The sequence below is a fragment of the Phoca vitulina genome, unplaced genomic scaffold (assembly GCF_004348235.1).
Source record: "Phoca vitulina isolate PV1807 unplaced genomic scaffold, GSC_HSeal_1.0 scaffold18, whole genome shotgun sequence".
Lineage (NCBI taxonomy): Eukaryota > Metazoa > Chordata > Mammalia > Carnivora > Phocidae > Phoca > Phoca vitulina.
This window is the reverse complement of record NW_022589721.1, coordinates 35,140,986-35,151,780: the sequence shown is the minus strand read 5'-3', so window position 1 is coordinate 35,151,780 and position 10,795 is coordinate 35,140,986. Positions and strand designations below refer to the sequence as shown.

The window sequence follows — 10,795 nt, the reverse complement described above, 5'->3', positions numbered from 1 at the left end:
CGGCGGCCACAGAGCACGCGAGCCGGCCAGAGCGCCGGCCGCCCTCGGGCGCCCCCAGTGGCCAACCTGGGTGCGGCCGGGGAGCCGCGGGCCAGACGGCCGCTCGCCTAGCTGGGGTTGAGCCCGCGGCCCACCTTGGACCCTCCCAAGGGTATCAGATCCGGCTCCCAGACACCCCTGGACCCACACCCTGACTTGGTGTCTCACCTGGAGCCTGGCTGCTGCAGTGTCCACCGGGTCCTCCCAGCGGCCCCCAGGGAGGAGTCGGCCTCTTAAGTGCCCGTCTACTACGGCTTCCTCCCGCCCCTGCGGCCCTCGCCCAACCGGGGGCCCTGAAAGCCATGTCGGTGTGAAAGGTCTCAGCCAGTGGGGTGCAGCCCGCTGCTGCCCGGGACGCCCTCTAGTGTCCAGCGACAAGGCCAGGAGGGGCAGGTGGGGCGGGCCCAAGCCCTGCCTCGCTCCAGGGCGGCTCTGTGGAGGGAGAGGCCTGTCCCAGGAGCAGCTGAATGTGGGGGTCTCATGTGGTCTCTCCTGCTCAGAGCTGCACCCCGCAGGGCTCCCGAGGCCCAGAGGGGGTAGTGAGTGTGGCCCATGGTTAAGAACCACCTCCGGAACGGACAGAGCTAGAGCCTTAGTACAGTCTCCAAACCCTTGACCCCCTGAAGCCAACCCAACCCCTAGAATAACAGCTGGTGAAGCCACCTCGAGTGGGTTTCCTGTGACTTCGACAAGTTTCCTCGTCTGTAAAATGGGGACTACCATCCCTACCTAAGAAGACTGCAGTGACCCACAACCGTGTCTATCTTGCCCACAGTAGGCGCTCATCCCTGTTCCCGTGGCAAGGACATAGGGCTGCACACCCACCCCCAGCCTCGGTCTCCCCAGGGTGCCCCTTCGTCAGCATTTTACATGCTCTCCTCCCTGGCACCTGCCCTCGGGTGCTCCAGCGTGGGAGGGCCGCCCCTCACTGCCTCCCAGCCCAAGGACTGCGCTTGCACTAGGATGTCACACACTTCAAACCCAATACAAACAAAGCAAGACCTATTTGTTCATTGTCCGTCCCCACTCTTGGCACGGCTGTTCCTCCAGCGGCCTCAGGTAGCAGCACCGTGCCATCTGCCCATTTAGGAGGAAAACCAAGACTCCCTCCTTGAGTCCTCACTGTGACTCCACTTCCGGCTGCTCAGCCACCCAGCCAGCTCCATCTCACAGCTGAGCGTGATCCCTGTGCTGCCCGGCAGGGGAGAGGCCCGCGGCACAGGAAGGGGAGCCAGGCCACCTGGCTCTGTGTCTTCCTTAGACTACTTTTTCGGATGTGGCCGCCCCTGGGACTCAGCTCCCATGTTTCTTTGTCCAGCTTCATTCCCAACCTAGTGGCTTCCTTCACACCTCTTGCTCTTCCTAATTTTTATGTGACGTTTGCCAGTGTCGACCCCAAGACCAGAGACCACAGTGGAGACCCAGCCCGTGAGAGGTGCTGCATCGGCAGTAAGGTCGCCTCTGGGAGCCCTCCTTGACTGCTCCTCCTGGAGGCGGACAAACGTCCTGCTGGGCTGGGTCTCCAGGTCCGCAAGGAGCCCCAGCTCAGAAAGGAAGTCAGGAGTGGGCAGAGGCAGGGGAGGCTCACACAGGTGCACACAGCCCACTTCCAGGTAGTCAGGCTGCTTCACAGCTTTATTAGGGGCCTGCAGAAAGGCAGGGGCCCAGCCCCACAGGCAGTAGGAGCAAGTCCAGAGGGCTCCAGAGCCCCCCAGGGCCCTGGCCATGGTAAGTCCAGGGTCGGACCTGCCTGCGCACCCTGGCCGGGAAGAGGGAGGGGAGGCGGGCGCCTCAGGAGTACTCTCGGGTGAACTTGGCGTGGAACTGGCTCAGCTTCTCCAGCAGAGGCCGCAGCTTCTCCATGGGGGGCAGAATGGTCATCCTAAAAGGGAGAGGGAGGTAAGCAAAGGTGTTGGGGGCTGCCGGGCTAAACCATGCGGGGCTGGGCCTCACCGAAAGTGGTAGGTGCCTTCCCTCTGCCCAAAGCCACTCCCGGGCACCACGCAGATGCCGGTCTCCTCCAGAAGGCTCATGCAGAAGAACATGTCAGGAGCCAGGCCCAGCTCCTGGGGGCGGACGGACCGGGCGGGGCGGTCAGGACTGGGCGCCCACGCACCCCCCCCCCCGCCCTCGGGCCTAGCTCGCCTGCCCTCATGCCAGTCGCCAGTCGGCCCGACCTACCTGGGCCCGACCCACCTGAGCGCGCTGCACGGCGCGCGGGGGCAACTGCACGCGAGGGAAGGAGTACATGGCACCCTGCACCGGGTTGCAGCGAATGCCGGGAGCCTCGTTGAAAACCTGCTCCGTGAGCTTCGCCTTCGCCGCCAGCTCGGCCAGCACCACCTGCCTCTCCTGTGGCCGCGGAGGTGGGCTGATCAGACCTGGCGCCCGTGTCGCATGATCGAACCCCCTCCCCTCCCCGCCCCGCCCGCTCACCGCCTGGAACTGCGCGAAGGAGGGGTCGGAGGGCGCCGGCGGGCTGACCACCATGCTGAGCAGGACCTGGCCCGGCACAGGCGGACACAGCCGCACACTCATCAGCTTCTGCATCTGTTGTTGTACGGCGGGGTCCATGTTCACCACCTCCACGTAGCCGCCGCGGAACCCGCACCTGCGGGGCGGCGAGGGCAGGTGTCAAGGCAGGGCCAGCGAGGCGGAACCAAGCCGGGGGTGGAGTCCGCGAGACCCCGCCCGCTCAGCCCGCACGCACTCTCCCATGTAGCCCTTGGATACGGAGTGGAAGGAGGCGAGCTCCTGCTGCGTCGCGTAAGGCGGCCCCATCTCCGTGAGCACCTTCTTGAACGAGTGGAACTGAGAGCCCTCCGCATACACGTTGTCCTGGTACACCTGGATGGGAGGACTGGCGTCACGGGGGGCGGGGGGGCTGCCACTGTTGCCCTCCAACCCCAAGCCGCAGGCGAGCCTCTGCCAGCACCTCATCAGCCATCAGGAAGAGGCGCTCCTCGAAGGCAAAGCGAATCACAGCCTCGATGCACTCGCGGGCTTGCACCTGCCCTGGAGCGCGGAGGATGCAGCATTTCCAGGGTCAGACTCTTGCGCTCTGCGCCCGAGAGGCAGCACGGGGGGGGGGGGGGGGCGGGGGGCGGGGGGCGGGGAGGGAGAGCGCAATGACCCCGGTTGGGAGGGGGAAGCGGCAAGGCTGGGGGGATGGGCGGCGCACCAGTGGGGTTGCCAGGGTTGATAATGCAGAGTGCGCGTGGGCAGCAATGACCACGCGCCTGGCCCAGGGCGCGCCGCAGCTCGGCCACGTCGAGTGCCCAAGCGCGCTCTTCATCCAAGTAGTAGTCCACCTGCACAGCGTTGAGCTCGGCCAGCGCCGCTGAGTACAGCGGGTACTGAGGGATGGGGATGAGCACACCTGTGCGGGTGGGGCCCTCTCCGGCCACCAGCAGCTTCAGCACCGTCTGCGGGGATGGGGAGGCAAGGCTGGTGGGGCCCACAGGGACTGCACCTGTTCCCCGCCCCGCCCGGAACCACAGTGCCAGGAGCAAGGTCCGCCCAGCCGCAGAAGAGCCCCGGTGTCCTCCTGCCCTGGCCCTGGCCTACCACGATGGCGTCGCTGGCCCCGGTGGACAGGTAGATGTTGTTGGGGTCTGAGGGAATGCCTCCGTCGCGACGCTCGATGTACCGAGCTACATCCTCCCGGATCAGCTGGATGCCGGAGCTGACGCTGTAGGCCCCTGGGCCAGGGGGCGAGGCAGGACGGGGAGGAGAAGAGCCGAGAGGTTCCTTAGCAGTCCTCCAGAGTACCTCCGCCCCCTTCCAGCAGCAGAGCCCACCCCTCCCCTGGGAAGGCCTCCTGCCTGCTCCTCTCTGGGGCTTTGGCCGGTTTGGGCACTGGCACTTACCCAGGCTGTGTCCCCCACACGCCTGCAAGATGCGCTCAGCCTTTCTCTTGGCATCCTCTGGGAAGTCGGGGCTGTTCAGGAGATCAGGGTGGACACAGAGGGCCAGGACCTGGGAGCATCGGACACTGAGCCAGAGCACTTGGGCTGACTGGGGAGGAGCACAGAGCCATGCTGAGCCTCACCTGACGCAGGAAGGTGATGGGCTTCTGCCCCATGGCCTGTGCATCCCCGATGTTGGCACGGATGACCTCAGTGAAGGGCTTCTTTACCCCCTGGGAGGGAGGGGGCACAGGCAGTGAGAATGGGCCGTCTATCACTCTGGCAGGTCCTTGTCCCTGGTGACTGTGAGAATGAGTCTGACTCAGCTGTCCAGGTGCAGCTGGAGGGCAGTGGCGGGGCCCAGGGCCATACCTGGCGCAGTTCCTGCTCCAGCTCCAGGGCACGCAGCACAATGGGACCGCGCACTGCGTACTCCACCCTCCGGACACACGGGTTCATGGTGTCCAGAGTCAGCACCTTCTCCTTCAGCTGGTTCATTGCAACCTGGCTGCGGTCACCTGCCCTCAAGGCCATGACCCTACTCAGACCAGGCAGGAAGGTCAGGACACGGCAGGATTCAGAAGTGGGGATAAGGGAAGCCGAGTCCAGACTCAGTGGGCCAGGGTTGGGAAGAGGGAGCCTGGGTAGAGGGGCTCAAGGTAAAGGGCACCCTCTTCGCTGCAGCCTGCTGGCCCCACTGAAAGGGACAGAAAAGGCTGAAGAAGAAGTCGGGGCCGCTGGGCCCCGCCCCACCCATCTGGGCACAGCTCTGTCCCAGGGAGCCATAGGGAGGGCATGAGGAGGCAGGCGGGGCTTGGGGCGAGGCCCAGTGCCCGCCCAGTGTCCCCATGACCGGGGAGCAGGAGACCTACATGGGGGGTAGGGACAGACAGAAGGTTCAAGAAGCTCTGAGGGACTGGGCCTGGGGGAGGGGCCGTGCGCTGAGTGCCCGGAGGGGTTGGCAAAGCTGGGCAGAGCTAAACCCCCAGGGGAAATGGAGCTGGGGCCCCCTGGAGATTTACCCCAGCACGGCTCTGCCAAGGCCTAGCCCTCTCAGGCCCCCCATCTTTGCTTGGGCCAGCAGGCCTGTCTCCCAGGTAACTGAGTCGGGCCTCTACAGAATCCTGGCGTTACTGGGAGAAGGGAGCGAAAGCTCCGATGTGGGGTTCCATCTGGCCAGCCCTTCCTGGGCTGGCAACCATGGCCCACAGGCTGCAGGAGCCCTGCGGTTGGACCTTGGTCCCAGATCAGCAATTGGTGGAGGCCGGAGTCTCTGGGTTGGGTTGTTGCATGACAGGGTAGGGTGGCTCTGGGCCCTCGGACACCTCGGCTGCTCTGGGCTGCCGTTGTGCCCTTTCACCATGCGCCAGCCTGGAGCTGCCCTTGGGGCCACACCACAGGCAGGGTGACCTAAGCTCCCGTCCCCTGTTGCTCCTGATTGGTAGAGATAGTGGGAAGCGAGCTGTGATAGGCCCTCGGGGCCCCACCTCCCCAGGCCCTGAAGGGAGCTGATAGGCCATGCCCAGGGGTGGCTACCCCAGCTGCTGACATCTGACTCTGAGCGGAAGGTCAAGGAGCCAGCCCTCAGAGAGGCTGTGGGCAGCTGGTCAGGCCTGAGGGCGGCCTATGCCACGCCCAGGCCAGAGCACAGGTTTATACGGTCCCAGCCCCAGGCAGAGCCAGCCCCCTCCCACCCGTGGCAGCAAGGCCCAAGTGTTAACAGGTGGACCTTGGCAGCTGCACCGCCCCACACACTAAATTTAACCTGCGGCCCATCCCCTGGCCCTCCCCAGCCCTGCTGAGAACACCCCTCCAACCAATGATGCTCAGGAAAGGGTGGGCCCTGCAGACACGGGGCTGACTGGGTCAGTACCCACTGGGGAGGGGAAGGTGACCAGCACTGGTGACCATGCAGAGCTGCCCACTATGGACAAATGAGCTAGCAGTGCCCTCAGCCCTCCCACTTGAGGCCCCTAAGGGGCCCCTGTCACCCTGACACATTGTGCCCAGCCGGCTCAGAATCTGGGCGGCCAACCGCTGGCCCCCTTTGCCAGCCCAGTTGGAGGCTGGCAGCCAGGCCCCAGGACCAGGGCTACATGCCAGCAATGGGGGACTCTTCCCCCAGGGAGGTTCCTGACTCCAGCCTTGTACGGATTCTCCCCTCTGCGGCTCAAGAGTCTTGTGGAAAGCCCCCTCCCCTTCCAAGCCAGGATCCCTGCCCCTCTGGCATGGATACCCCCAGCCCTGACCCCCAAGGAATGTCCTTCCGGAGCTCCCGGCTCCTCCCAGGAAAGGAAAGAGTTACAGAGGAGCCTCCAGGAGGCTGGGAAGGCAGGGAGGCAGGCTGCAGTACAGGCCAGGCTTCTTGCCCCGCGGCCGGGGGCCTCACTCCCACGCAGGGCCAGGCAGCCACAAGCAAGCCCCTACAGGCCCCCAAACAGGGACAGGCACATCCAGAAGCAGCAACACAACAGCTCCCCACTCTCAGGACAGGGGCCCTGCTGACACACACACAAGGCAGGTGGCAGAACAGCCCTTTATCAAGAGTCATACGATGAAACTAGGTCTCTGCAGCCAGGTAACCCCCCCCCCCCCCAGGAGGGCTTCTGCCAGGGGTTCATCCCTGAGCAAGGAAGCTGGCACCCTCGAATGGGGGGAACAGGGGAGGCCCTGCACGCGCTATCCCCCAGCAGCAGCACCAGGGCACACACCGGGGTCTCCAGAGCAGGGGCCCCGCGGCAGCCTCCAGCGGGGCCTGACAACAGGACTTTGTGACTCTGGGTGCCAGCCCCTCACATGAGCAGGCAGCAGGGCCTCTTCTCCATGGGGGCCTCCTCTGAGGGTGCTGTGAGCTTCAGCAGGGGCGGGTCTCCACCAGCCCCGGAGCTGCACTCCGGCTGGGGGCTCTCGGCATCCGCAGGCAAGCCAGGCTCAGGGGCCTCACGTCCCTCAGGCAGGGGACGCTGCACCTTAGCAGCGGCTCGTTGGCGTTTCAGCTCTGCCAGCGTGTGGTGGGCCTTGGCCCGGACCAGAGCATCGGGGGTGCTGCTCTCCAGGGGGCTCAGCTGGTAGGAGATGCTCCGGTCCAGCCGCTTGGAGTACAGGTGCCGCCCTGGGGTGCCTCCAACTCGGCCATTGTGCGGCCTGGCCGACTCGGGGTCGTCGTCCTGCTGGGGAAGCATGGGCCTCAGAGGCCATCAGGAAGGCCTTCTCCGGCCTCCCTTGGCCGCCGTGGGCCCCTGGCTGCATGGGAGTCAGGGGGCAGAAATGAGCGTGCTGCACTGGGCCCAGGGTGGTGGGAGAAATGAGGCGCCGAGGTCAGGCCACACACAGAGGGTGGCGCCCAGGCCCACAGCCACCATGCTGGAGGTGGACGGCGGGGGGCTCACCTCGTTGGGCATGGGTCGCAGCTCCGCGTCCGTCTGGCCATCCTCGTCCTCCTCGGGCGGCTCTGGGCTAGTGGGCGGTGGCTGCTGCCACACGATGGCCTCCTGGGCATGCTCCCTGCGGTACAGGCTGGTGCGCTGGGTCAGGCTCACCCTTCTCACCACCTTCCTGCAGGAGGGCACGGTGAGGGTGGGGGGAGGGTGCCACTCGCCCTGCGGACTCTGCAGCCACATCAGCAGGGGCCAGGGCTGGGCAGAGTCGGGGGAGGTGGGGGTGTGGGCGGGCTGCCTGCTGGCCGGGGCGGGACGCTAGGGTCGACCACGGGCGCTCACCCCCGACTGCCCGCGCTCGAGGTGCGGCGGCGCAACAGAGAGCGCCGGTGGCCCTGGGCGCGCAGGAGCGCGTCATGCTTGTGCTTCAGCTCCAGCAACTTGGTCCGCACCTCCTCGTCCCCGCACACGTCTAGGAGAAGTGGGCGGAGGGTCACCGGTGCCCTCTCACCCACCCTCTACACTGGCAGAGGCGGCCCCAGCTCACCGAGAGGCGTCTCGTCCATCAGAGACTTCCCGTTGAGGTCGGCCCCGTGTGCCACGAGCAGCTCCACCAGATGCACCTGCGGCCGGCGAGCCCGGGCTGCTGAAGGGCCCGGAGCCAGCAGCCAGGACGGCCCCCGCCCCCGCCGGGCCGGCCGCCCCCGCCCGGCACGCACCTGGCCCCAGTAGGCTGCAGCGTGCAGCGGCTCCCAGCCGTCCCGGTCCTTGGCGCTCAGGCTGGCCCGGTGCTCCAGCAGCACGGCAGCTGCCTCGCCAAACCCGTTGGCGGCCGCGATGTGCAGCTACAGGCAAGGCGCTCCGCCCTGAGTCCCTGCCGCGCCCCCCGGCAGCAGCCTCCCCCCTGCACCTCACGGGGCCCCATGCTCACCAGTGTGGCCCCATGGTCCTGGGGGGCATCGATGTCGGCTCCCGCCCGCAGCAGGCTGCGGATGTCGTCCAGCATGCACAGCTCTGGCAGCGCCCGGGCCCCCTCAATGCGGTCCTGGGTGACGCCTGAAGGGCAGCGAGCTCAGCTGGCGCCCCAGGCACCCTGCGTGGGCGAGTGGGGTCCCACTCACCGCTGCTGGCCATGGCTGTCTCCAGGCAGTCCAGCGTCTGCTCATCCTCACAGAGGTCGTAAGGCATGTTCCCATCCGTGTTGACGGCCAGGAGGTCGGCACCGCTGCAAGAAGAAGGGACAGGGGATTTGGCCACAGAGCCTTTCTCTCCCAGGGAGGCCTCTAGTCCACCCTCTGCGGAGGCCCTCAGCCTGGGGCTGCTCTCCAGGACAGTGTGGGTCAAAGATGGAGGAGGCCCAGGCCCCTGATGCCCCTCAGCTCTGGATCCTGCCCTCAAGCCAGTTAGGCCACCCCCCAGTCTCCACCCGTGTCTGAGCTCCAGGTTCCACACCCATGCACCCCTGTCAACCCACACAGTGGGCCCACCAGCCAGGAGGGGGTGCCAGGACTCTAGGAGCCTCAGGGAGCAAAAAGTAGAGGGAGGAGGAGAGCCTGGATGCCAGGAGAGAGCTGCAGGGAACAAGGCTCAAGCAGAGGCACGGCCGGGGGGAGGACAGGGAGCTGCAGGGGAGTGCAGAACACAAAGGTGGGTGCCCACTCTACAGCATGTGTGTGTGAAGGGAAGAGATGCCAACCACCCACACACCCACCATCAGCACCTAGACCACGCCAAGGAGAGCCTGAGCCCCTGACCATCTGTTTTGCTGTGGGGGTCAGAGTTGAGGGGCCGTGGCAGTGGGGGGAGTTCCTGGACCCTGGTAAAGCCGACCACCCCTCCCGTTCACCAAGAAGCCCTGCCCTGCTCCAGCCTCCTTGTCAAAGGCCCCGTCCATGTCCAGGTGCCCCCTCCGTCTTTGCCAGTGCCGCCCTCATCACTCTGGCCAGAAGGGCATGTCTCTATCAGACCCCAGGGAGACCAGAGCTCGAGGCCAAGGCCCACCCTCGAGGAGTTCCCAAACTCCTAAGGGGGCTTGGCAGGAGGATGCGCCCAGGAGAACCACCACACTTCCCCGAGTACATGCTCATTCCCTTGTGTCTGCAGCCTCTGCCCAGGCCCTGATCTCCATGCCAGGGTGAAGTCAGGGTAAGCAAAGGTGAGTGGAAACACATGAAGCAAGGGCCAAGCATGCTTCCTGCAGAGGAGACACCTGGGCTGTGTCTCAGGATGAACTCCTGTCTGCAAGGAAGGTCCTGCCTCTCCTGGCCCAACTGCAGCCCCTCCCTGATACAAACGCCCACTCTGGCCACACCGACGGGGCCCTACCGGGCAATGAGCAGCTCCACCAGGTGCAGGTGGCCACAGGTGGCTGCAGCGTGCAGGGGTGTCCAGCTCTCACTGTCGCGGGCATTGACCTCGGCCCCCGCCTCTAGGAGCTGCTGCACCATCTCCCGGAAGTCATCGATGCAGCTCTACAAACCACAGAGCCTGAGTGCCAGAGCCCAGGCCAGCGCCCCCTCCTCTCCCACCCCCTCCCCGCCCGGCACGGCTGACCTGGTGCAGGGCCGTCAGGCCATCCTCATTGGCCAGGTCAGGGCTGACCCCACTCTCAAGGAGCTGGCGGACTGTGAGAAGGGGGAGGAGGGAGTGTGGTAAGAGCGCAGAGAGAGGTCCGGCCACAGGCCAACACTGTTCTAGTCGGGGTGCAGGGTACCTGAGGGTACCCGGGCTGACCGCTGTGCTGCAGCTGGGAGCAGGGAATGCCGAGGAGGACAGAGGTGCAGGGGGCCAGAGGGACCCCCGAGCCCAGGCTGAGGGCTCAAGAGCCGGGCACTGGGTCTCTGTCTGCCCCAAGTGCGCATACACAGCATGCTCCTGCCTCCAGCACCAAGCAGGACCCACCCCCCTGAATCCCGACACTCCAAGCCTCAGGCTCCTGAGGACAGTCCCCGGCCGGGGTTCTGGCACCCTCCCCCAACAATACCCTCACTGGGTCCCATGCTCCCCCAAGCCTTTTCCACTAGCAGAGTGTTTGAACCCTACACATGCCCCAGCCCAGAGCAGGCCCGCAGTGTGGGCCCAAGGCGTCCAGGCCTGTCCCCTCCAGGGTCTCCCCTCAGCAGAGCTAGTCCCTGTCCTCATCGTTCAGTGGGCCCAGGCTGTCGCCAAGGTCACCATGGACCTCCTTGACGGCCTGGCCCTCTCAGACTGTGCCCCACAGGCAACAGGAGGACTCACCCTCCTTCCCACAGCCATGGCCTGCGGCACGCCCACCACACCCTCCTCTACTTTCCCTGCCCTGAGGCACTGCCCGCCCCTCCTTGCCCTCTGCACCCCAGCCTCTGCCCTGGAGGAAGGCAGGAAGAGCTCTCCAGAGCCTCTCCGGGAGAGAGAGGGGCTGTGAGCACATAGGGTTACCGGGGAGGAACGAGGAGCCTGCCAAAAGCTCAGGCCTGTCATCTAGCCAGGAAG

The 10,795-nt window shown here is 65.9% G+C and overlaps 2 protein-coding genes across 5 annotated transcripts in view; both read right to left on the bottom strand.

Moving 5' to 3' along the window:
- Nucleotides 1-1,526: 1,526 nt before the first annotated feature.
- GPT (glutamic--pyruvic transaminase) lies at nucleotides 1,527-5,623 on the bottom strand. Of its 3 annotated transcripts, XM_032415816.1 has the most exons (11): nucleotides 4,320-5,617; nucleotides 4,091-4,180; nucleotides 3,909-4,017; nucleotides 3,607-3,740; nucleotides 3,221-3,464; nucleotides 2,975-3,054; nucleotides 2,750-2,886; nucleotides 2,476-2,650; nucleotides 2,236-2,391; nucleotides 1,993-2,105; nucleotides 1,631-1,921 (listed from the first exon to the last, which is right to left on the bottom strand). In XM_032415816.1, the coding sequence occupies exons 1-11, from the start codon at nucleotides 4,479-4,481 to the stop codon at nucleotides 1,831-1,833; spliced, it is 1,491 nt and encodes a 496-aa protein (XP_032271707.1). In that variant the 5' UTR covers nucleotides 4,482-5,617; the 3' UTR covers nucleotides 1,631-1,830. The 3 variants fall into 3 exon arrangements, with proteins under 3 accessions (XP_032271708.1, XP_032271706.1, XP_032271707.1); XM_032415815.1 differs by lacking the exon at nucleotides 1,993-2,105 and having other exon boundaries at nucleotides 1,533-1,921; nucleotides 4,320-5,620; XM_032415817.1 differs by lacking the exons at nucleotides 1,993-2,105; nucleotides 4,091-4,180 and having other exon boundaries at nucleotides 1,527-1,921; nucleotides 3,909-4,056; nucleotides 4,320-5,623.
- Nucleotides 5,624-5,748: 125 nt separating this feature from the next.
- The window catches only part of PPP1R16A (protein phosphatase 1 regulatory subunit 16A), a 36,163-nt gene continuing 31,116 nt past the window's right edge, over nucleotides 5,749-10,795 (bottom strand). Inside the window, exons 3-11 of one of the 2 annotated variants that reach the window (XM_032415813.1) lie at nucleotides 9,878-9,948; nucleotides 9,650-9,795; nucleotides 8,446-8,549; nucleotides 8,256-8,380; nucleotides 8,044-8,169; nucleotides 7,872-7,947; nucleotides 7,667-7,796; nucleotides 7,337-7,502; nucleotides 5,749-7,117 (exon numbers count right to left, since the gene is read on the bottom strand). In XM_032415813.1, coding sequence (XP_032271704.1) covers nucleotides 6,740-7,117; nucleotides 7,337-7,502; nucleotides 7,667-7,796; nucleotides 7,872-7,947; nucleotides 8,044-8,169; nucleotides 8,256-8,380; nucleotides 8,446-8,549; nucleotides 9,650-9,795; nucleotides 9,878-9,948 — 1,322 coding nt within the window. In that variant the 3' untranslated portion in view covers nucleotides 5,749-6,739. The remainder of the gene's footprint in view (nucleotides 7,118-7,336; nucleotides 7,503-7,666; nucleotides 7,797-7,871; nucleotides 7,948-8,043; nucleotides 8,170-8,255; nucleotides 8,381-8,445; nucleotides 8,550-9,649; nucleotides 9,796-9,877; nucleotides 9,949-10,795) is intronic. The other variant, XM_032415814.1, reaches the window with a different exon arrangement.

What these genes read in the sequence shown, in the direction of transcription:
- GPT (XM_032415815.1), bottom strand. Translation starts at nt 4,481, where the DNA reads ATGGCCTTGAGGGCAGGTGACCGCAGCCAGGTTGCAATGAACCAGCTG. An exon ending in CCATCACCTTCCTGCGTCAG is followed by an intron (nt 4,018 to 4,090) that starts GTGAGGCTCAGC and finishes CGATGCTCCCAG; the next exon opens with GTCCTGGCCCTCTGTGTCCA. An exon ending in TCCAAGGGCTACATGGGAGA is followed by an intron (nt 2,651 to 2,749) that starts GTGCGTGCGGGC and finishes GCCGCCCCGCAG; the next exon opens with GTGCGGGTTCCGCGGCGGCT.